This window comes from Acinonyx jubatus, chromosome B1 (genome assembly GCF_027475565.1).
Source record: "Acinonyx jubatus isolate Ajub_Pintada_27869175 chromosome B1, VMU_Ajub_asm_v1.0, whole genome shotgun sequence".
Taxonomy (NCBI): Eukaryota; Metazoa; Chordata; class Mammalia; order Carnivora; family Felidae; genus Acinonyx; species Acinonyx jubatus.
Genome location: NC_069382.1, coordinates 118,961,350 through 118,986,335, shown reverse-complemented (window position 1 = coordinate 118,986,335; position 24,986 = coordinate 118,961,350). Strand labels below are relative to the sequence as shown.

The 24,986-nt window shown below is 38.7% G+C and overlaps 1 protein-coding gene and 1 pseudogene across 3 annotated transcripts in view; one reads left to right on the top strand and one right to left on the bottom strand.

Moving 5' to 3' along the window:
- The first annotated feature begins 70 nt into the window (after window positions 1-70).
- Window positions 71-5,816, top strand: LOC113599889 (tubulin alpha-1 chain-like; annotated as a pseudogene).
- Window positions 5,817-7,174: 1,358 nt separating this feature from the next.
- EMCN (endomucin) overlaps window positions 7,175-24,986 on the bottom strand; it is a 101,578-nt gene continuing 83,766 nt past the window's right edge. For 2 of the 3 annotated variants that reach the window (XM_053217103.1, XM_053217102.1), the window contains 3 exons: window positions 23,317-23,341; window positions 22,086-22,147; window positions 16,575-16,813 (listed from right to left, as the gene is read on the bottom strand). In XM_053217103.1, coding sequence (XP_053073078.1) covers window positions 16,758-16,813; window positions 22,086-22,147; window positions 23,317-23,341 — 143 coding nt within the window. In that variant the 3' untranslated portion in view covers window positions 16,575-16,757. Of the gene's footprint in view, window positions 7,707-15,299; window positions 15,374-16,574; window positions 16,814-22,085; window positions 22,148-23,316; window positions 23,342-24,986 lie in introns of those variants that run through there. The other variant, XM_015076752.3, reaches the window with a different exon arrangement.

The window sequence follows — 24,986 nt, the reverse complement described above, 5'->3', positions numbered from 1 at the left end:
AAGATTTAGGTCCCAGGGGAGGGACCTGAAGAGCTACTCTGGGAGGGAATTGAGGGGGGGGGGCAGTAGACTTAGGATAGCGGCTATTTATGAAAGATACTGAAGCATTTAAATATTTTAATAGCTTATCGGATAAATGTTAACCTCACTAAAAGCTCATTTATATTAAAAGGTAATACTAGAATCATGATGCTTAGAAAGAGAAGGTTCTAATCTAGTTGTAGAACAGAAGGGTTTAGGAATTCTTCCAGGTGTTGGAAAGGGATCCCAGTCTTCCCAATTAATTTTGAATATAAATATGAGTAGTTCTAACCCTGGTTGTTACTAGGAAAATCAAGAAGGGAAAAAAGTTATTATATCTTGTGTTTTCATGAATCATAATCTAATTTAATTATCTCCATAACCCTGTAGGCCTGTATTAGTTTACTAGGGATACCGTAACAAGTACCACAGACTGAGCGGCTCAAATGAGAGAAATTTATTTCCTCACGATTCTGGAGGCAAAAAATCCAAAATTAAGGTGTCAGCAGAGCTGGTTTCATTCTGAGACTTCTCTTCTTGGCTTGTAAACATTTGTCTTCTCCCTGTGTCTTCACATGGTCTTCCCGGTATGTGTGTGTGTACATGTTTGTGTGTGTGTGTCTCCTAATTGCCTCTTCTTATAAGGACACCGGTCACATTGGAGTAGGGTCCATTGAAATGTCCTTGTCACTTTAATGATCACTTTAAAGGCCCTATCCCCAAACACAATCACATTCCGGGGGTACTGGGGGTTAGAACTTCAATATACAAATTTGAGGGCGCCACAATTCAGTCCATATCAGAAAGGTAATGATATAAGTCCTCCTTTTAGAAAAACTTTATAGAGTCAGTGCATGACTTACCTCAACTCAGCTTGTTAGGGACGATAACTGGGACCCGGTGTCTGCTCCTGTTGTTGCCTGTGCCTCCTAGTCTGTAACCACCACGCACAACTGCATCACTATCTATGTTGGCCAGGCTGGTGTCCAGATCAGCAATGTCTACTGGAGTTCTATTGCTTGCAATAGGGCATCCAACCCAATGGCCAGATGCCAAATGACAGAAGATGACTCCTTCAACATCTTCTTCAGTGAGGTGGGTGCTGGCAAGTGTGTGCACAAGGTAGTGTTTATAGACCTGGAACCCACAGTCATTGGTGACGTTTACACTGGTACCTACTGCCAGCTATTCCACCCTGGACAGCTCATCACAGGCAAGGAAAATGCTGCCAATAACTATGCCCAAGGGCATTATACCACTGGCAAGGAGATCATTGACCTTATCTTGGACTAAATTCAGAAAGTGGCCAACAAGCACACAGGTGTGCAAGACATCTTGGTTTTCCACGGCTTTGGAGGGGGAACTGGTTCTGCGTTCACCTCCCTGCTGATGGAATAACTATTGATTATGGCAAGAAGTCCAAGCTGGAGTTCTCCATTTACCCAATCCACCAGGTTTCCACAGCTGTAGTTGAGCCCTGTAACTCCTATTCACTACCCATGACACCCTGGAGCACTCTGATTGTGCCTTCATGATAGACAAGAGACCATCTATGACATCTGTCATAGAAATATCGATATTGAGTGCCCAAACTACACTAATCTTAATTGCTTCATTAGCCGGATTGTGTCTTCCGTCACTGCTTTCCTCAGATTTGATGGAGCCCTCAATCTGACAGAATTCCAGACCCGCCTGGTATCCTATCTCCACATCCATTTCCCTCTGGCCATATATGCCCTTGTCATCTCTACTGAGAAAACCTACCATGAACAGTCCTCTGAGCAGAGACCACTAGTATGTGAGTTGAGCCAGAAAGCCAGATGGTGAAATGTGACCCTCATCATGGTAAATACATGGCTTGCTGCCTGTTGTACCACGGTGATGTGGTTCCCAAAGACGTCAGTGCTGCCATTGCCACCAACAAGACCAAGCATCCCCTTTGTGGGCTGGTACCCCACTGGCTTCAAAGTTGGTATTGATTACAGGTCTCTCACTGTGGTACCTGGTGGAGACCTGGCCAAAGTATAATGAGCTGTGCACATGCTGAGCAATACCACAGCCATTGCTGAGTCCTGGGCTCGCCTGGACCACAAGTTTCACCTGATGTATATATGATTTATTCACTGGTAAGTGGTTGAAAGCATGGAGGAAGGAGAGTTTTTGAGGCTTCTGAGGACATAGGTGCCCTGGAGAAGAATTATGAGGAGATTGGTGTGGATTCTGTTGAAGGAGAGGGTGAGGAAGAAAGAGAGGAACACCGTTACCATTCCTGTCAGCCTTGCAGCATGTCCCTCTCAGAACTTTAGCTTCCACATTAGCTGACAAGCGTTAAAGGTTTCTGGTTTGTTTCCAATTTTCACTGTGATCACGTCTTATTTTTCCATGTGTACTTGTAGAATTTTCCTATCATGTCTCAAAGTAAAAGTGTAAGAAGGAAAAAAATATTAAAAAGTTTACAAAATATTTCTAAAAGTCAATTTTATTAAGGCATATTTTATACTTAAAATTATACCCATTTTAAATGTGTAGCTTGAGTTTGGGCAAATCTGTACACCATCTAACCCACACCACAAACTACAGAAATTTCTATCATCTCAAAAAAAATTGCCTTGTGCTTGTTTCCTGGCATTTCCCCGTCATCCCTGGCTCAAGACTGCCATTGGTTTGATTTCTTTTCTAGTGTTTCATATAAATGGAGTCATAAAGTATGCACACCACTGTCCCTGGCTTCTTTTTACAGCATAATGCATAGTGTTTTTGAGATTCATCCATTTTGGGGGACGTGTATGAGTAGTTTGTTCCATTTGATTGCTGCTTGGTAATCATTGTATGATTCTACCACCATTTGTTTATTGTTTATAGCTTTTGGCTATTATGAAAAGAGCCTTTAGTTATAGGTCTTTGTTCAGCCAGGACATGTGTTTTCATTTCTCTTGGGTAAATATATAAAAGTGGAATGCTTTGTCATATGAGAAGTAGGCATTTAACTTTTAAAACTTTCCTTTTTTCAAGAAGAATCTGCTAACTTCCTTTCCAAATGGTTGTATTATTTTACATTCCCACTAGCAATGTATGAGAGTTCTAGTTCCTCCATATCCCCTCCAACACTTGGTATTATTGGCCTTTATAATTTTAGCCTTTCTTGTGGATATGTAGTGGTATCTCATTGTAGATTTAAAATTGCATTTTATTGATGACTGAGTTCTAGATATAAGCCATTTGTCAGACATATGTAACTCCCATGTTTTCTTCTATTCTTTAGTTTCAGTTTATTAATGCTCATTCAAAATGCAGAATTTTTAGTTTCGATAAAATTCAACTTATCATGTTGTTTTTAGTTTTGGCCTTTTATGTCCTATTTAGGGAATCTTTACTGACTCTATAGAAAGCAAATGTTATATATCTGGATGTAATGTTTAAGTTGTGACACATTTCAAGTTGTTTTGTGTGTGGTATGAGGTAAGTGTTGACTTTAGTTTTTTTATGCACACGAGAAAACTATTGTTCCAGAGCCATTCGTTGAGAAGTCTGTCCTTTTCCATTGAATTAATATAGCACCCTTGTTAAAAATCACTTTTATTAACTAATTTTTCTCATGTAAGGTTCACAGCATACTTCTTTGGGGACATCTGTATCATTTTATATCGGATGATGAATATTTGGAACTTTACGTTGATTTGTTATTTTGTCCTATTTTGTTCTCTTTAATAAAAGATTGTCAGACTTTGTCCTGGGAGACCTTTAAATGTGTTGTGTTTTTTTCATGCTTTTGGGATTGCTTTTAGGCTGGGCTAGGGTTTATCTAAAGCCACCTTTACTCTATAGGTGTTTTAGCACAACTATACTAAAGTGTGACTCTCATGGGCTCATTAATCAAGGTGATCAATGAGGATTTCCCAATATCATTGGTCAGACCTTGAATGTCTTTCTACCCTTTATGATGTCTAGGAATTTTCAGCACACAGCTCCCCCCCTTTTTTTTTTTGCCTGGTTTCATGGAATTTCACCCTAAGTGTATGCACAGTTTAATATCCCATTATCAACAGACACAGTGTCACCAAATGCAGATTTTTGGAGGCCTTTATGTAGCTCCTTCCTGTCTGGTACTCTCCTCCACAAATTTTGGCTACCTTAGTCCCCTTGATTCAATCTATGTGTCCTCAACTCAGTATGACTCTCAGGTTCTACTTAGGGGTCCCCTCTATGCCACTGGTCTGAAATGTGTCAAAGTCAGGACTTCATAGGACTCACAATTTTGTTTCTCTATTCTTATGGATCATGGTCCAGTTCTGCCTTTTGTCCATCATCTGAAACAGATGTTTAGTTTTTTCAATTGTTTATAAGGGGATGATAAATCTGGTCCCTGGTTTTCACTATGGCAAGGGGTATAATGTTTTCACCCCTTTTTATAGATAAATAAACTGAGATTAGAAAGATTAAGTAGTATAGTGATGATGAACAGGGATTTGGGATTTAGGTTGGAATCCAAATTTTTGCTCTTATCTAGTTGTACAACCTTAGGTAAGTTATTTAACTTTCTGTCTTGGCTTCCATATCTTTAAAATGGATATGTTTTTGTTTGTGTTTATGACAATAACAATAATAAGCAAAACATAATAAAAGGTTAGAAGTTATTTCTTACTATTATTGTGATGATTAACTGAGATGATGAATGTGAAGTGTTTAGTATAATGCTGGACACACAGGGAGTCTTGGATATAGTGTTAGCTAACTAATGATGTTAGTCCATGATCACTTCAGTAGAATTCTGACTTCAAGTTCAGGAATGTAACATCGATGGACATGATGGATGTTTTTCCATTTTCTTTGTCAAAACTGTTTTGCTTTTAAAAAGTATCCAGAACAAGAAAATATATCCAGGGACACCTGTAAGACAAATCCCTTTGAAGCAAGGACAAAGTATACTCATTTAATGAAACACGAGAAATCTGGTTTGTATTTGTGGAGAAATTTTTAAGGAAAGATCCATGGATCATCCATCATAAATTCTTAGTTCAAGGTAACTATTGTTTAATTAACCACAAGTGATGGATATCTTTAATATGGGTCATTATTAGCAGTTTCGTAGCTTTGAGACTAGGGTCACCCAACACATAACTTTTAAAGGACATTATCTACTTTTCTTTTTGGAACCCCATAAAATCTTGCATAATCACAAGTAGGGCTCAACAGAGAAAATCAGGGAAAGCAGCATGTTCATTGTTGAAGGTTTGTCCATGTCCTAAGTTGATCCTCACGATGGCAGGTAGACAAGTAATAAGGCATAGATTTGTCAGATGTGTAATGGAATATTTCAGCTCAGCAAGGGGGAATTTAGAAGTCTTTCCCTGCTGGCTGATCATCGGCCCTATGTCGTCCAACAACATCTGCTTATTCTCAGATGACAACAGTGCCAGTTAATTAGAGCTTGTTTAGGTTTTGACTATTGATAGACTTATATTCATATTGCCACGCAGAACAAATACATAGAAAGGTTTAGCTTTGATATAAATACAGCCTTTCCTTTGCTGCAGTGACATTTGAACTACATATCAGAATAAAAAGCTTACAATAAGTCAGGCATAAAAAGTAGATCATCTAAATCAGATAATTAAGAAACATCTGATTAATGGCAATTGTGGCTTGAAAACAAAACACCCTACTTTAACAGAACCTTAAGTTGATTTATAAAAATGTAGACATTACCTACGAAAGAGATTGATGCTGTAAAATGCCACTATTATCTCTGCAAAGACTTCAATCCTCTTTTCACTTTGGCTGTTTTAAAGATTTAATGCTAGATTTGTTAGTATAAAGCATATTCTTTATATGAAATTCTTGAACTAGAACGAATTTCGTTCTTTTATGACCATTAAAAAGCTTTCCCTTTTCTGCACCTTGTAAACTCTCTTTCAACAATACTTATGAAAAGTCAAGAAAATGGTTTTTCTAGAGACCAGAATAATATATCACTTGTAGTCATTTAAATCACAGAAAAGTTTGTTTCTTTGCGGTACATTTTGTGTAACAAGGTTTCTGTTGAGGGACTCAGTAGAGCGTTCTATGGGTGTTGGGATATTTTCTTTCGGGAGACACTGCTCTACTCATTGCTGTTCCCATTTAAAGGCTCGTAGGTTAGAGTTGACCATAGGCAAGGCATCCCTCAAGGGAGATGCATGTCAGAGATCCTTGGCTTTTTCTCTACCTTCGTGCTTGCTTTTTCCCTGCCCTCCTCCCCCTTATTCTCCATGTCTCTTCTCAAAGATACACAAAGAGGCATCATTCAATAATATGTTTGCTTGGTGTCCTTGATTAGACATAATCCAGACATCAGGAAGCTAAAACCAAGATGATTATTTATATAATTCTTAAAGCTGGAAGTGTTGAAATACACTGTAAAAAATGAACTTTTAAAAAGCAGTTTTAAATACAAAATTCTGTCTCTATTACACTGCCCTCACAACACTAAGGTAATTTATCATGGAAAGCAGCTTAGGTAATCATAAAAGCTAAAGAGCTTCCTGCCACTGGCAGCGCATTAGTTCCAAGGCTTTCCATAGAACTTCAACCAATATGACATTTCGATCCCTTGTGTCCAAGAAGTGGTCAAGGTTGATCAGTCAGCTTTCAACAGAAGAACTGGCTCCTGATGGAGGGCAGCTATAATCGTAGGTTTTTTTGTTTTTTTTGTTTTTTTTTTTTTTTAGGAAAGTGATATACTGAAAAGTCATATCATAGTTACATATTTATGAAGTATTGGTTTCTACACACTGGACGTTTGACAATGATTGCTAGAACAAATCATTACATTTCTAAAAAAAAAATATATAAAAATGCACAGACTCTATCAACCAAATGGATTATAAAAAGTCTCACTCCTGTTATCATCTTAATGAATGCAGTACAGAGTGTCATAAATGCCCTTACATCCTTGTCACATAGTGTGAATTACAAATAGAAAAACCAAAGAGATGTTAAATTGACTTCCCTTTAACGGAGTCTGATATGTGAATCCTTTGTTCCTTTCTCACTTATTGCAGATGTCTTTCATTAGTGAGTTCTCATGTTCAAATAATCAGCACCCAAATATTCAAGATTATGGGAAGACAATACCATTGCCATTTTCACAGTCACATTATGATATTTTAGTGTGTTGAATATAGTAATTATTTATTAAAAGTAACACATGAAAATATGAATAAAATACCTTTATGTACAAAGTGGCATGGCATGATTTCTACCTAACATTTAATAATACACTTGCAAATTGTCCCTGCATTAACATAGTACAAAACAATAAATACAAACATTAGGTAATATGAGAACACCAAGAAAATAGGAAAGTCTCCACGGATAGGAACTGTCGGCTCTGGAAACTTTCAACTCAAGGGAAGGTCATGTCATCAAGGAACCCACCTACCTGGCTGTCAGGTTAGCTGCTCACAAAGGTCCTTCCTAAAACTCCCAAGCATGTTCTTATAAAATGTAGTAATGTGCTTTTCATGTCACAAATGATGGGGGAGGCCCGGGCTTCTTCAGATTCAATGAAATTATTGCATGCCATCTGGACATCACTTTATTGGGACAGGTGACTGGCAGACTGGAGAGCAGGACTGGACATCAGGAAAGAGTCCACGAAGCTTTCTCCCTTGCTACCCCTGGAGCACAGAAGCTGAAGATGAAGCCTGTGGGGGGAAAAACATTCAGACTGCAAGAAAGTGAAGAAGATGCTGGAGGGACCATTTCTTGTTAAGAAATATGAGTGACTTGCTTTTTTCCACCCGATGGAATCACTTGACTGTCTCACAAGCACTTCAAAGTCAAGGTGTCTCAAGGGACAACACTCTACAGTAGCCTGACCCCCCACCCCAGCCGTGGTTTCCCATCTCCTGGTTTCAGCTACTTGCAGTTGGCCTTGGTCCAGAAGGAGAGGGTCCTCCTTCTGACCTATTGATCAGAAGGTCAATAGCAGCCCGAGGCTATATCACCACACCTATGTCGTTCACCTCACTCCATCTCATCAAGTAGGCATGTTATCATCTCACATCATCATAGGAAGGGAGCGTATAGTACAACAAGATATTTTTAGAGAGAGAAAGAGAGAGAGAGAGAGAGACCACATTTACCTAACTTTTATCACAGTTTATTTTTATAATTGTTTCATTTTGTTATTCGTTAATGTTGTTAATCCCTTACTGTGACTTATTTATAAATTAAACTTTATCATAGGTATGTATGCACAGGAAAGGAACACAGCATGTACAGGGTTTAGTCCTATCCGTGGTTTCAGGCATCCACCTGGGTCTTGGAACATGTCCCCCATGGGTAAAGGGGGGCTACTGTACTGCCAGCCAAACCTGTTCCCTCTCACTGTACAATTCAAATCTCTGCTCTAACCTCCATGACCTACCCAGGTACTCATGCTGGAAAAGTGGGCACACCTAGACTTGTAATCTTCCTCATTCTCCACTGCCCACATTCAATCAATCACCACCTCTGGAAAAGTTCACCTTCCAGACTTTTCTCTACCCCGTTCTGCCTCTTCAGCTCCATCCCTACTGTACCTGGAGAACTGGCGAAGCCCTTGTGCCTTTCCTAGGGAATATTGCAATAATTTTCTAACTCCTCTGCTTCCAGCCTTACTCCTTACTCTTACTCCTCTTGTATTAATCTTTATTGAACACTCAGTGATGTGTCTCAAGCACAAATATCATCATATTCCTCTTCTGATGAAAGTCCTTAACTCTACCCAATCATTAATGGGAGGCAGTTGGCGGTCTGTTCCTTGGGGTGACAACGTGAGTAGACGTTTATTGGCCACTTTCATGCTTTGCTGCTTGCTGTGTGCTTATCAGGGTGAAATGTGAACAGACAACTCTCCAATTCTCCTTCACAAGAAGGAGAGCAGGAGAGCCAGGGCTTTATTTGATCACTTTGGGATTTCTTCTTTGCAATGCAGAAACAACTTTCCGTGTTGGCCCCCAAAGGAGCAGGAGATGGGGGCTTCTGTGCCTAAGTGGGAAAAGGGGGGTGTGGTCTGAGCCGGCAGGGCTTAGACGTTGTTGTGCTGCTGATGGCAGTACTGGTGGTTCCCGAGAGTCTGGGTGGGGTGCGCAGTGGTGCCAGCGGTTAGAGACCTGCACCCTGCTCATTCATGGCATGGTTGGTGGAAGCAGGGGCTTTGGTAGGGTTAGTTAGTTACACTGCTGCCTCGCATGGGGGCAAGTTAGACACTGGTGGCCATAGTGGGGAGTGCTTTGCAGAGCAGGGAGTGGCCACTGGATCCATGTCTTAGGCTATGGGAAGGATTGTAGAGCAGAGTATTTCTGATGTCCTCTAGAGCATCTGCAACCGATAGATGGTCCAGTATACGGTAGAGTGTAGCATAGCTCTGGAAAGAGCACAATGATTCTAGGCATGACTGCAGAACAGACTCCCCTCTCAAATTTGGAACTCATTTCCTGGGTATTTTCCATCCAAGTTTGCAGGAGGGGGAGGTCTCCCCAAATGACAAAATGTCTTGATGGCAGTAATGAAGGAGGAAAGAATCTGATTTTATTCTCCTTAGAAAAAGTATTTCATTTTCACTTTCTGAAGTCCTTGATGACTTACCATGGGAAACAAGACCTCCCATGATCTGGGGCCCTCTACTACTTCGGCCTCATTTCCCAGCCTTTGTGGCATTGAACTATGTCTTCTGGACCTGTGCTTCTCAAGCTATCTAGGGTGAAAGACCAGATTGGTTTCCAAAAATTTCTAACCGGCTGCAAACTGATATTTCAAAACTGATATTTCAAAACTGATATTTCAAACTGATATTTCAAAACAGAATGTTGCAGCAATATCAGATTGCTATGACGACTTTTAAGGGCTCATTCTCAGTTTCTACACTTAATCTCACCACGGAACAGTGTCAGCGGTTCACTGACCTAGCAACAGATGTGCACAGCACAGCACAACGCTAACCAATTATTTATAATTTCTTTTATATTCACGCAGTTTCTTATCCTGTAAGTCTCAGCTCAGATACCATCTTTTCTAAGCGATTGGCCATTAAATTTCAAGGTACCATGTTTAACTTTACACACCACTGTCTTATTATTTACCATATTAAAGTCCAATTATCTTCCTTACATGTATTGCTCTTCACTTCTATAAGCCCCTTGAGGACAGCGACATGTCATGAGCCTTTTTACACTTGTCCTTGAACTTGGCCAAGAGCAGGGTCTCTGTCATTTTTTGTTTAACTGACCCATACTCCTCTGTAGGTGAGTCCCCAGGTAAAGTCAAAAGTTTGCAGCACAGACCATCTAGGTAAACACCTGGATTCACGTGAGTAAGATAATGCTCACGATTAATACCATATGTTTTTTCAAGAATCAGCAAGCAATATGAAAACAAACTGGAGTTTTGGTCAGAGTATATTCCACATTGAAAATCTTTCTCGAGAAATGGGTTTTGCTTCGTTAATGATTTTTTCCATTAGTTGGCAGTTTCAATTTGAATGTCTACACCAATATCAGTATTTGCTTCCTTTCCAACGTTATAATCTCTCTAAATTTAGTGTGTTGTCTTCAATAATGATAATGCAAGACTTTAAGGTCCTTCATGTCTCACAACCCTAAAATTTTATAAATTTATGATTCTTATAAAGAATAGAATGATCACTTTTGTAATAAAGTATCATGATAGATTCTTTACCAATGCTGACAATACTTTATAAACAAAGAAGCAAAATAGGCTTAAAAGAAAAGATCTTTCTATCCTGGTTTTATAGATGTGGAGCCCAGTGCAAAGCATTATTAAGGAGTTTGTTCAGGGCCATACCTAGGATCAGAAAATAAATCTCTTTCATGATCTTTTCTTTTTAGTCCCAGCTATTTCATCTTAAAATGCAAGAAAAATAATTGAAAAACATGCTAAGCTCTTCTGGAAGTTCACAAAGGTGCTTTTAGATGTTCACGGTACCATTGAGAAATGACAGAAAGGATGAATTGTATCTGGGAGAAAAATGAAAATAAGTAACATTCCATAATGCTGAGGGTCTGTGGGATGAGACTCTCCTAAAGTCACTGGTCTTTCCAGACTTTTGGTTCTTGATCTGAAACTCCCACCACTTCTTAAACTGTCAGGAGGCTTGGAACAGAATGGAGGGGGAGCCTGCTGGTGAGGGAGCATGCATGTAGCAGGAGCTGCCTGCCTTCTTCCTCTAGCACAGAATTGGTGGTGGAACAATCAAATGCTTTCTGTTCAGTTTTAAATTTGTTCCCTCCCCCACTTAACCTATATCTTGGATGTGTTTGCATGTAATTAAAAAATCATCTTGAGAATTACTTTTGCTAAGTTATATAATGTCATTGATTGCAGGAAGCATAATTTACTTGAAATTTCCATACCATTAGACGTTTAAACTGTTTCTAAATGTTTGCTACTATTCTTTATATATTAATCTTTAGTCACATTTCAAATCATATCCTTATGAAAATTTCCTAAAAGTGAAGTTACTGGGTGACCAATGTGAATCTTTTAAGTCCTTTAATAAAAATATTACCAAACTCTTCTTCAGAAAGATTAATCGAATTTAGATTTTCATTAAAATTTTTTTTCCAACGTTTATTTATTTTTGGGACAGAGAGAGACAGAGCATGAACGGGGGAGGGGCAGAGAGAGAGGGAGACACAGAATCAGAAACAGGCTCCAGGCTCTGAGCCATTAGCCCAGAGCCTGACACGGGGCTCGAACTCACGGACCGCAAGATTGTGACCTGGCTGAAGTCGAACGCTTAACCGACTGCGCCACCCAGGCGCCCCTCAAATTTAGATTTTCAAATGCAGCATATGATATTATTTGCTTCACCAGTATGATTTTTAAAAATTAGAAAAAAATTAAAAATTAAAATTAAATTTAAAATTAAATTAATTTAATTTAAAATTAAATTAAAATTAAAAATAAAAAATTAATTAAATTGAAGGTTATAATTTTTTTGGTCTTAATTCACATTTTTTAAGATTTTATAGTAACTCTTCTGTAATTTTATATTATCATTTCTATTCGTTCCTCTATGAATTGCCTGTTCCTAGCCTTTGCTCATTTTTCTATTTCCTAATCTGTATAATGCCTTTGGTATATTTAAGAAGTTAATTATTTGGTCTCATGTTTTTGACAAACATTTTCCCAATTTGTTTTTTGTTTCATAATTTTCTTTATGATATTTTTTTTTTTGTGCTTGGAAGTTTTAAGTTATGATGTGGTAGAATTCCTATCTTTTCCATTGACTTTCCTTATACTGTTTTGTGTTTTAAAAAATTTTAATCAGTTACTTAATAAAACATACATAAATTCTTTTACTCTCTCTTTTTGCTTCGTTCTTTTTATACATATTTCCCCATAAAGACATTATTAGCTAATGTCCCCACCTCCATGCTCATTATTGACCAATTTGCTCAGACCATTTGTTGGCATCAATAAAAAAAGAATGTACTTTGCCTGTTCCACGTTTTTGCATAGAAATTTTGGGCTTAGCAGAAGTTCTTTGCGACAGCAAACCCATTCCTCTAGCCATGTCATCCTTACCACTCCCTGTTGTAAGAGAATTAATCTCAGAAGAAGATAACAGAGCACATTTACATTATAAATGAGCCCACATATATCTAGAATTGCATACCATTAATATGTTTCTAATCTTTGATTCTGGTGGCCTTCAAAACTTAACAGAAATTATTTCCACATTAATAGCTATTTTGAAGGTGGTACCAGGTAATACATGGGACCAAAGTGATTTATATAGGGAAAGTTTAAGCTGATGTGATCCTTTTCTTATTCTTAAAAAGTTATGATCCCTAAATGGAGCAATCCATCTGCAGTGAAAGGATAATATTTTACTGAAGCCCTTACCAATTTTCCTCTTGTTGGTATAAAATCTCCGAGATTTTAAAATCTGTTTGAATTGATGAATCAGTGTCAATCATGCTCACACAGCTTTTAATTTTTTTTCTCTAATTATTATCTTATTTCTTGTATGTGATTTAATGTTACCACTAGGCAAACTTTGGAGAGGGCAAGAATCATAAGTTATAAGTATTTTGGAATTCTTCTCTGCCCTGCCAAATCACATTAAATACAATGCTCTGCACAAAACAGAGGATTGATATGAAGCGGCAAACATTAAGTTTATCCAGAATTTGATTTTGAGACGAAAGATTTTAACATTGTGAACTTTGCTACTCCCCACAGTTCCAAAATTCCCCACTTCTTTTCCCAAAGCTTCTGGTTCTGATGACTACATTCCTATTTATTCTGAATCTCTTGAGTTGATATCTGATTTCTAATTGATAATCTAGAAAGTCATTGCTCACTGGTTACTGCGTTCAAAGTACAATGATTGCCAAGAGAAATAGACTGAAAGAAAGTTAGACAAATAGTCGAATTGATGTGTCAAACTTGTTTCTTGCTGTTCTGATCTTTACTCGTCAGAACATGGTTATGTAATTCCAAAATTACAGAGACGAGAGACAAAAGCTACTTATTTCTGAGAACTTAAAGACATGAAATTAAAGGCTAGGAATATTTTTTAAAGTATAAAAAATGGAAAGGAATCGGAACTGGACAAAAGTTTATTTTGTTGAGCTTGTTTGGGTCACCACTATCCCTCACTTCTGTATACCTTTTCTTTCCAACTGAAAAGAAGACTTTGTCTTCTGCCAAATTGGACAGTTGGTCACTAAGAGTTGAGCATTTTGATAATTTAGAAAGCATCTTTTGACTAGCCACAAGGTTGCAAAGGAACCCTAGCAGGCATGAGAGCAAGGTTTCCATGTACTAGGCAGGTTTGGACCACCTGCCTCCAGAAACTTCTTAAATTTCTCAGCTTCTCCAACTTTGCATCTAAAAATGTCCATCGCGAAAGGATAGGCAGAATCTCAGATTCTTCTCTTTCTAATCCACCCTTGCTGGCTAGAAAGGGATAGAATCTGACACTGGTGTTCACATCTGGATGGCAGTCCTCTGTCTCCATCTCCTGCTACTGGCTGGAGAAACGTGGCAAGCATCATTTATTCTACAAGTGCTCTCTGAGTGTCCGTGACGGCGCTGTATTACTAGCTGGGTAGTAGACATAGGTAGTGGACACGAAAATAATATCCCTTCCTCTGGACACCACCCAGAGTGCCTACCATCGTGGTCAGGTCAATTCTGGGCATATGCGTATTTGTTTGTTCTTTTGCTTTTTTACTGTTAGTTGACGAAGGGTAAATTCTTCTGCAGGTTCTAAAAAGCATCAAACGCTAATTGTGAGGGCACTTAATCAATGCATCTTGTGAAAAATAAACTAAAATAGGAAGAAAATCTTCTTACTCAATTCTAGGAAAGCAAAAGACAATCTCATGCTAAACGAAGAGGGTTGATTCTAGCAGGCAAGAAACTGGCCTGAGCTGTTTTACTGAAAGAGGAAATGTATGTGCATTGCACGGACTCCCGGTCAAAGCACAGAACATACAGAGTAACAGTGTTGCTCGTAACCATAGTTTTGAGAGGTTTCAATTATTTATTGATTCACAATTGCTGCAATGAGATTGCTCATTTGCATCTGTTCTCATAGAGACACTGGCGGGCTCTGTGTCTCAGCTAGTTATTTAGCAACACTATGCCTTCGTGACCCGCTGCATACCAGAAACCCCAGCTGAGACTACCTTTTTGGATCACCTTGCTTGAGGTGCTTTGTATACACATCCATGGTTCCTGCACCCACAGGGAAGGGATGTCCCGGTGCAGTCTTTACAGAGGGAGGACAAATGGACCTCCTACCTCCCTCCTCTGAACCCCTTGCCCTCCGCCAGTCTTTGGCTGGGATGCATCTCCTTACGTTAGCGCAGCTCCTGTATCACATCTTTTTCTTGCAATAAACTGAAAATTTGTAAGCATTGCCATTCTGGGTCCTTTGAGTCTCTGTTAACAATAGAACCCTGTCTAACTGCCACTGTTAGTGTGCATATTCTGACCGAGGTAAAGGCAAAGTGCATTTACGTGAAAACATTGCCAATAGGCAGAGTGAATTGTAGCAGGCAAGGCAACTGGAAGAATCTTCTATAGCCCCCAATATATGCAGTTCTCTGGCAAATCTTCTTAGAGTTTGTTTTTAGACAAATAGATAATGATGGTCTCCCTGACACAAACCATTAACTTTTCAGCTTGTAAAAGTCTTTCGAGATAATCTAAGCTACAGCACTCTAACAAAGCAGATATTAATGAGCATCTCACTGAATGAAATTAAAAAAACTTACATATTTATTGCTCAGGTGTGGAGAGGATTCGTCAAGCTGTCAGTTCTTGGTTTTTCCTTGTGCAGAGTGCTCACCTACAAACAAAAGAAATGTTTTGATCTCTAAGCTCAGAGAGTGGATAGGGATGAAAATAAGGTTTCTTGGCTTGTTTTTTATTTTTCAAGGAAAGTCCAATTTCCCGGTAAGAATGTCATTAGACCCAAAATCTGCCTCTTGGTATCGCCTGGAAATTGTTCACCAAGATTTACGAGCTTTGTTCCACCATCATCTGTTTCCACCCTAAAGGAGCAATGCTCAACTAATTCTCTGGGAGCAGGGGCTGTGAGTCAGGAAGTGATAATAAGAGAGGCACTCTCGGGAATGAGTTATAGTTTTTTGCTTGTTCCTTGAGCCTAAGCAAAACTGTATTATATATTTAAACTGCCATTTTATCAGGAAGACATTCTAGGGTCCTCTGTTTAAAGAGTTGGGTAAGAGTTTTGTGAAAAGGAATTTGGAAGCCAACATAAACCCTTTGGTGATATACAGAGCAGTAGAGGGGGCTTTAGTCAAAATAACAGTGTTATTCCGTCACCCAATATAAATATAAATATAAATAAATATAAATATAAATACAAATACAAATATAAATACAAATGTAAATATAAATATAAATATAAATATAAATATAAATATAAATATTGACCTAGGATAATGGGAAGCAGAGGATCCCAAGTGTTTTTACATGCCCCTGAATTCATTCATGATCAACACACTGCATGCTACCTGCATCTTTCAGGTAGATTCAAGTATCAACATCAGTCACACTATATAAAAGCGGTATGGGTCAAAGTCTCCAGCTTTGAGAATAAATGTCATTGTTTTGCTCCAACTTTTATCTGTCTTTTAGAAACCTGTCTTCTGGGAACTCCGTTAATGTCACCTGTCACCGGCACTATCATGGTGATACTAAATGGTGCCAGAGACCAACGAGGAGAACAACCCGGGACTCCCTTTCAAGAACCCCTTAGGTGCCATGCTCTGAGAAATCCCGGGCACAGAGCGACAGCCCTCCTAGCCGCTTTCCAGCACAACTCTGTGCTCGCTATTGTTATTTTGCAAAAAGCACAGAACCTCCTGGAATCCGTGACTATAAAGTACAGGAATGAGAAATGAACAAAATAAAAAAATTATTGAACCCCTACTGTTTGTCAGAGTCATGTCAGGCGAAGCTTATGAAAATCATTCCAATTCTTTCTTTTAATTTGTTTTTCACATTTATTTTTGAGCAACAGAGAGAGAGAGAGAGAGAGAGAGAGAAAGTGTGAGTGGGGGAGGGGCAGAGAGAGAAGGAGTCACAGAATCGGAAGCAGGATCCAGGCTCTGAGCTGTCAGCACAGAGCCCGACGCGGGGCTCGGACCCACGAATCGTGAGATCATGACCTGAGGCAAAGTTGGACCCTCACCTGACTGAGCCACCTAGGTGCCCCGAAAATCCTTCCAATTCTTAATATCTCCCTCCAAGTTCTGTCTAACTGGGAATAGAAAATACGAGAAAGATTCAGTTACAATATGAATCCAATAGGTTATAATAATGTCTTTGGTAAAAGCAAATGAAACATGCACCTACAAAAGAAACAGCTGGAAAGAGATACACCAAGCCATTAATGATTGTATTGTGTTGCGTTTCATGAGAACTTTTTAATTCTTTTCTATTCTCTAGTTTTCTCTATTCTCCATTATGCAAAATGTGGTCAAATATTAAAATGGAAGTTTAAGGGGCTCTTGGGTGGCTCAGTCAGTTAAGTGTCTGACTTCGGCTCAGGTCATGAGCTCACAGCTTGTGAGTTCGAGCCCTGTGTCGGGGTCTGTGCTGACAGCTCAGAGCCTGGAGCCTGCTTCGGATCCTGTCTCCATATCTCTCTGCTGCTCCCCCACTCATGCTCACCGTCTCTCTCTCTCTCTTCCTCTCTCTCAAGTATGAATAAACATTAACAAAAATTAATAAAAAATAAATAAAATGGAAGTGTAAGCCATGAAGAGCTATTTCAAGGCAGTGATATATATTGATTTGCCAAATGAAAAAAAACAAGTTTGGAAGAGGAAAAGACCATGTACACCTAGGACAATCAAGGAAGGCTTGATGGAAATGCAGGGTATGGGCAGATATTGAAGGGCTGAGAAGACAGAAGCTGGATCGATGTATGCCTTTCTAAATCCGTTCATCTTTTTCCTCATCTTCACACTTTCATTCATTCATTCATTCATTCTTTCTTTCTTTCTTTCATTTGTAAAAATAAATAAGCAAAAAAATGACTGCACATTTAAGGAGTAATTACCATAATATACTAATTAGTGTTTGTATACTAACAATATACTCATAATGTGTCATTACCGTAATGGGGAAGTGGCAGTGGGTGGGGGCGAGAAGGCTTGACAAAAGGGAGCAAGACACCATCTCCTCCTTCAAAAGAGCTTGAGTTCAGCAAGGAAGACAGGGACGGGAGATGAATAGTGCCTGGAGAATATGAGTTAGTACGTGGTTCGCAAACTAAGCAAGAGGAAGTCTGGTGCATCGCGAAAGGCCTTGTAGACATGCCAAAGTGTTTGAACTTCATCTTAGATAATACAAACCTAGCAGTTTTCTAAGCAGAGGAAAATTATGAGTTAAGATCTGCTTTTCCTTCTTCCACATGGTTCAATATCAAGTAGTGCTTTATTTTTTTACCTTTATTTATTTATTTTGAGAGAGAGAGAGAACAGAACAAGCAGTCTCTGTGCTGTCAGTGCAGAGCCTGAGGTGGGGCTCAATCTCATGAACTGTGAGATCGTGACCTGAGCTGAAATCAAGAGTCAGACATTTAACCGACTGATCCACCCAAGCATGCCTCAAGTAGTACTTTAAAATGAAATTCAAAGATACTATGCTTTCTTTCTTCTGGGAAGTCATATATTCTTTAAGGAATTTTCTTCATAATCCTTACAGTCTTTAATATTAAAAAAAGGCAATGTATATTAACTTTCTGAGATGTGATATAAGTAGCAATCATATTTAAAATGCATTATGGCACATATGTATATTTTGCAGTCAATCATGGTAATGTTTAACTTGGCAAGATTTCTAACTAAAGCTGAGTGGGATCTTGTATGTTCTCATAAAGGGTTGCCTGATCTGCTATATTTGGTGCTCATTTCTTTCTGAAAGCAGATTCTTGTTGTACTCTAGCAGACTTTTTCTTTTACATTGAAGAAAACTCCTAATTTAAATAATCAAATTGCAAACATTTATGGGTTACATTTTCAGCAGAAGAACCTACTTGAGAGAGCACATATTTGAAGAAAGCAAGAGGTGTGGATGGATAAACAACATGGCCTAATCAGAGGAGGCTTTGGAGCAAGGAACTGTCTTAGTAGGAGAAAATGACCAGAACAATAACTATGGCTCACGGAGGCTTCTGGAAACCCAGACACTTTAGTATTCACTGGCATTTCCCCTGAAGATGGGTTGCTACAGAGCTCTGTTTCCTTGGAAACATGATTTATTGACCTCTAAAATGGCACAGTTTATTCTGAGATATAATACCAGAGTTTATAAATTAAAGTACTGACTAATCCAATGAGTTCTTATGGCCATTGAAGCTCAAATTTCATTTTGTTACCACTTAGGCACATTAGCACTATATTTCTTAGGCCACAGAGCAAATAACATGAAATGTAACAGTCATCAATTCTGAGTGGTGGGTAGTCAGATATTCGCTCTATCAAATTATTTTCTGTATTTTTCAGATTTATTAAAACTTTTATATAGGAGATAGTGGAAAATTTGGCCAAAGGTGTGCATTTGTACCAAACCTAACCATTTTAGGTTTTATTCTAGTTACCTTTGAAGAAAAGTGTTACTGTTGGGCAAAAGATATTTGGGTAAAAATAGTTATAACAATGTAACTTCTGTTGAGTATTGTGAGCATAGTTTTATTTAAAAAACATATTTGAATTTAAAAGAGAGTGAACAGAGATTTGTTGATGAGTGTTTCAGGGGCCAGACTTTAATAAAAATTGTGGTAGTACAGGGGCGCCTGGGTGGCGCAGTCAGTTAAGCGTCCGACTTCAGCCAGGTCACGATCTCACAGTCCGTGAGTTCGAGCCCTGCGTCGGGCTCTGGGCTGATGGCTCAGAGCCTGGAGCCTGTTTCCGATTCTGTGTCTCCCTCTCTCTCTGCCCCTCCCCCATTCATGCTCTGTCTCTCTCCGTCCCAAAAATAAATAAACGTTGAAAAAAAAAATTGTGGTAGTACAAACAGCATTTGGAGATCATTGTGTTTTAGATTATTAATTCTAGGCTATTGAAACAGACTCTAAATGCACAATTTCAGTTTTTTCCTATCACCAAATATTTCCCATGAAAATCAGGATGGGCTGACCATTGAGAGGTTACTTCATTAAAAGAGGTATGATTCTTAAATTAAGGTTGGCAGAAACAAAGGAACCAGAGAATAGATTTTATTATTTCCATGGTAATACTTCCTCCTTAAACCTGTGACCTAAAAATTTGCTTACGATGAAAAGGAATCTTGGAGAATTAAGGGTCTTCCTAACTACCTCACTATAGTCTATTTCACTGATTAATTACCCTTGTGACAATGTGAGTGGGAGATATCAGTTTATGTCGAATTTTCCTTGGACCTTAAAGAAGAATCACGTACTAAATTTGCAACCAAGAAACACAAGCTTCTCTGGAGTTTTCCAATCCTCAAGCCTCAATTCTGGTGTCAGTTGTCATTTCCCTGATAGAAATGGGGGGCATTAGAGCAGGTGGTCCTGATCCCAGCCCTCTCCTCACAAGGATAGCCACAGGGTCTCTACATGGAGGCTTCTTCCAAATGCTCGTTAGCCTGCTAACCCACAGCTCGGAGAGCCCCAAGGCTGCAGAGTGTTTTGTTAAATCCCCAAGGGATTAAGGAGAGTGCGTGAAATTATTGTGATGCTTGTCTAGACACAGGCAGGTTCTGAGAACTTTTCTTGGCAAATGGTGTGATCATCATTTAAGATCCTTATTTAAGACTAGTTCACATGTAGGCTGGTCTTCCCTGACCTGGTAGAATAGGCATAGCAATTTAGTTGAGGCTGGGGAACAACCAGGGGAAAACTGTAAGTGGTTTCCAATTATTCTATGAATGAATTTTATTCCTTTGCCCATTCAGACGGTTACCTCCAAGAGAACACAGTGGGAATAAAGGAAATGTGTACATCGAAGAGTAGCCTAGATGCAAGAAAGAAGAAGGTCTCTCATAAGAGCAAATGACTCACATGAGGGGTCTGGGCATGTCTGCAGATTCTGGGTACCCTTCCTCAGTTTTCAAGTCTTCTGTCTGCCTGGTGTAGTTTGTTCTAGTTAGAACTTCCTACCTGAAGTTGGGACCACATTCAGCCTTTGATATCTTGCTCTTGAATTGGGACAATATTGGCTGCTTTTTGTTTGCCAAAACTGTTTTTTGCTGCATATGTAAAATGGAGCCGGTCATTCTAAAGCTCTCATGTTGCATACCATCTGTATTCTGTGACTATTTTGTATAGGTGAAATGGGGGGACTGCATATTGTAAGTGTATTCATTTAACTTGATATTTAAATTAGATCCACATGGATTGTTTTGTTGAGTGAATAATTATCTTTTATTTTTTTTATTTTGTATTTTAGAGGGAGAGAGAGAGAGAGAGAGAGAGAGAGAGAGAGAGAGAGAGAAAGAATATGAGGGGCAGAGGAAGAAAGAAAGAATCCCAAGCTCTGCATGGAGCCTGATGCAGGGCTCGATCCCATGGTCCTGGGATCATGACCTGAGCCCAAATCAAGAATCGGATGTTCAACCAACTGAGCCACCCAGGTGCCCCTATTATTCATATGGCTGTTTTGTAATACTGATGTTTTAAATATTGGGTCTACCCAAAACAAGAAAAAAATCTGTAATTCTTCATTTCTTAAAAGCTATCTGACATTTCATTTTTCATTACTCTTGATGCAAATATAATTAATATAAATCACAATCTATATTTTGAAGAACTTACACATTTCAAATCTAATTAAAAAACCTAGGAAATTGGAAAAAAGAAATTTAAATGTTACTAACAGGAGATTATGTTTTCTCCTCATTGAGAAACCCAATTAAAATTATATGAAATGATACAAAATAGGATTTATATTTTTAACTGATGAGTCCTGGTTCTAGCTGACTATAGATAGCCCTTAGCAAAAATAAAACAACAGCATTAATAAAAAACCGGGTGGTACATTTAATGTTCTTTCTGCTACTGCTACAGAATAGAAAATGCCTCAAGTCCCCACCCCTTCTTTAGAACACATATACATATCATAAAAAGCAACCTCTAAAAGTACCATAGTCCAATAATCTTACCAAAAATAATATTTCTAGGATTCATCTTTCCCCAATAAGAGAATTTTGTATTTTGGGGGAGTTACTAATTATTTCCAAATAAATTATGCTTTTTGATTGTGTTTCACATGAACAAAATCCAAGTTCAATTTTGAAATAATCATTTTCAGGGGCACCTGAGTGGCTCAGTCGGTTAAGCGTCTGACTGGCTCAGGTCATGATCTCACGGTTCATGGGTTCAAGCCCCGCGTCGGGCTCTGTGCTGACAGCTCAGAGCCTGGAGCCTGCTTCAGATTCTGTACCTCCCTCTCTCTGTCCGTCCCCCACTCACGCTCTGTCTCTCTCTGTCTCTCAAAAATGAATACATGTTAAAAAAAATTTGAAATAACCATTTTCAGCTAATCGACAATCTGGATACTTACCAGACTCATGAGAAATTGTCTTAACAGTGAGAAGCTTCACACTCTCTTTATCGGATTGAGGTCTATTTGGAACAGAAAACATAAGTGAACACTGCAGTAATTAGCATTGTATGTCTCTGTGAAAGAAAGTATACATGATATAAACAGAATGAAGAAGACACAAAAGCACATATATGTGTGTGTGTGTGTGTGTGTGTGTGTGTGTGTGTTTCTATGGGAAAACCTGTGTCTTTTTACATACAGACAGACGTATACTTTTATAGCACTTTTTGCCTCTAAAATAAAGCCTATCAATCTCTGTCACACCGTTATGCAATCATAATCAGATAAGACAGAAACAGATCACGTGAAACATTTGACACAAGGTCCATATCACAAAGGTCTCTGGTGCCTGAAGGAAGGCATAGGAATGTTTCCAAACCTTTTGGGCTAATGTTGAGTTCTGGGGATATCCCTTTTCATGAGGCCCTATGTACCACATTATAGCAGCTGAACTGTCTATTCTAACCAAGAGTCTCCACTCAATCCTTTCTCAGATTTGAAACAGTTTTAAACCCAGATTCCTTTACTTGGACATCTCAAGAGACTTTGTTTCTAATAAAGAAACGTAGGTGATCTAGGGATGTTATTTTTAAAGTTCACAACTCCATAAAGGCAACCTACAAATTCAGGTCAACAACAAAAATCTTAACTACAAAATTTGTTTTTGACATTAAAACGATTTGTCTCTTTGGAGAACCTTGACTGTAAGAGTTGCCTGGATTGGTAACCACTGCTTTTTTGTTTTAATAAAGTCAAAGTACAATAACCATCGACTGCTAGGATAAAGCCACTCAGCACTGTCTCAAAGCATAAGCATGATTATTCCCTAACTGTGATGAACATACTGAAATTTTCACTGGGAAAGCTATCTTAAAACTCTATCTTAAAAATCTCTATGAGATTTTTCTTTCTGGCTATTTTTATGCATTCTTTTCTCTTTGCATTCCATGTTTGGATTTCCAATTTTACTACTTTATCCAAGTTTAAGAACAAATCTTCCCTTTTAGTTGTTGGAATCTCTCTGTTGGATAGAGAGTTCTGACAAATAGCCAAAGTCTATTTCTAGTGATTTTTGCACAATTTGTTTTAAAACTAAACAAAAAAAAAGTGTGAGTAGAAGATTAATGTTCATACAGATACAGATATGATAGAGTCAGAGCTTCTGGAAAAAAAAGATGTGGCTACTTACTGGTCATTTCCATTTTCTGGTGTGCCTAAAGGAGAAGAGAATTGTTATTACAGCTGTGAGAAGCTGGCTACAACCCCCCCCTCCCCCGCAATAAAAGCACCCACTCCCAGACCCCAGCTACTTTCTGTGCAGAGATGTTTATAAAGCCATTTTGTAACTTTTAAAAAATCTCCCCTGCTGCCCCACTGGACTTTTTCTCATATATGGTTACAACTATTCCTCAGGTATGGCTGACACATTCATGGAATAGCCCTAAGTGGGACAACACCCCTGAATTTAGTTCTGGACTAATTTTAATCTTATAGTTTCATATTGCTATGTGAAACTACTATCCATGGTCACACATCCCACAGACAGCAGAAAATGTTTCAGTTTATTTTAGTATCTCTGAAAAAAATTTTCCTCAAAATATCCAATTACCTTTTTATACCAGAGAATTGGATTTTTGGCTCTCCTTTATACATTGCTCTTTCTGGAGACACAAGCCACTGTATTTGTGGCGAACGACGACGTAGACATTGCCTCTAATTGCATCTGGAGCCCACTGATTCAGCCTCTCAAAAGTGCCCTGCAAAATGTCACTGAGGCTACTAACTATAGCTAATCTTTTGTTTGCTTTGCCTGGCTGCTGCGCCACAGTCTGGTAGAAGACATTTTGGGTGTAGAGTGAGAATTCAGAATGATTCATTCTGCACAAAGCCTTGGCCTTTAGGGAGGATATGTTGGTGGTCAAACCTTGTGGCAAATTAAGCGAACTATTTAATGTAATTGCCTAGGGCCCCCTTGTTTTGTTCCTGACTGTGCTGTGGTTTTATTTCATTGCTACTCAGCTTTCGTCGCTTGGAATTCCTTTCACGTCTAATGTAGCCCTTGTCATTGGGATGGGCCTTTTCACTCTAAGTCTCCTGGCAATGACCATCATTGTTTTATAAAGAGTTTGATTTCCACTAATATTTTGGCTACTTCTATTTCTGTCATCTTGGCTAAGATACACCATCATGACTCTTAATCCCTAGGATATAATTCATGGCGCCATATGCTGTTCACCAGTCTAACTCTGTGTTCCCAACATCAGTAGGATTTTAACAGCATTTTTAAATTCCTATTTTAAGTGTTATGTATGATATCACTCATGATGCTTATGGCCCTGCTTCAAAGTGAGTTGATATTTTTTTCTATGCCTTTTTTTCCCCCTTAGAATACTGTAATACAGGTTCATTAGCAGAATGAACAGACTACCTTCTGCATAGGTGCTGTTCTTACTTAGGTTAAAGCTCGGACTACTGTCAACATTATCCAGATAAGCTTAATTTTATACCGACATCTCTGATTCGTGTTGTCTTCCAGAAAGCAGAGAATGTTTACAAATTTTCTAAACTTGAAGTCTAACCCACACACTTGAAGAGAGTTGAACTGTGGGTGTTTAATGGTGCTAATTTAATAACAATGCTGTAAAAGTCTGTTTGGAAAGCAAAGTTAACAATAACCACATAGATTTTGCTGATTGTACAATTACCGAACTTGGTTATAAAGTATTATATGCTTTCAAAATAACTCTCCAGGGGCTCCTGGGTGGCTCAGTCGGTTGAGCATCCGACTTTGGCTCAGGTCATGATCTCACAGTTTGTGGCTTCAAGCCCCGCATCAGGCTCTGTGCTGACAGCTTGCTC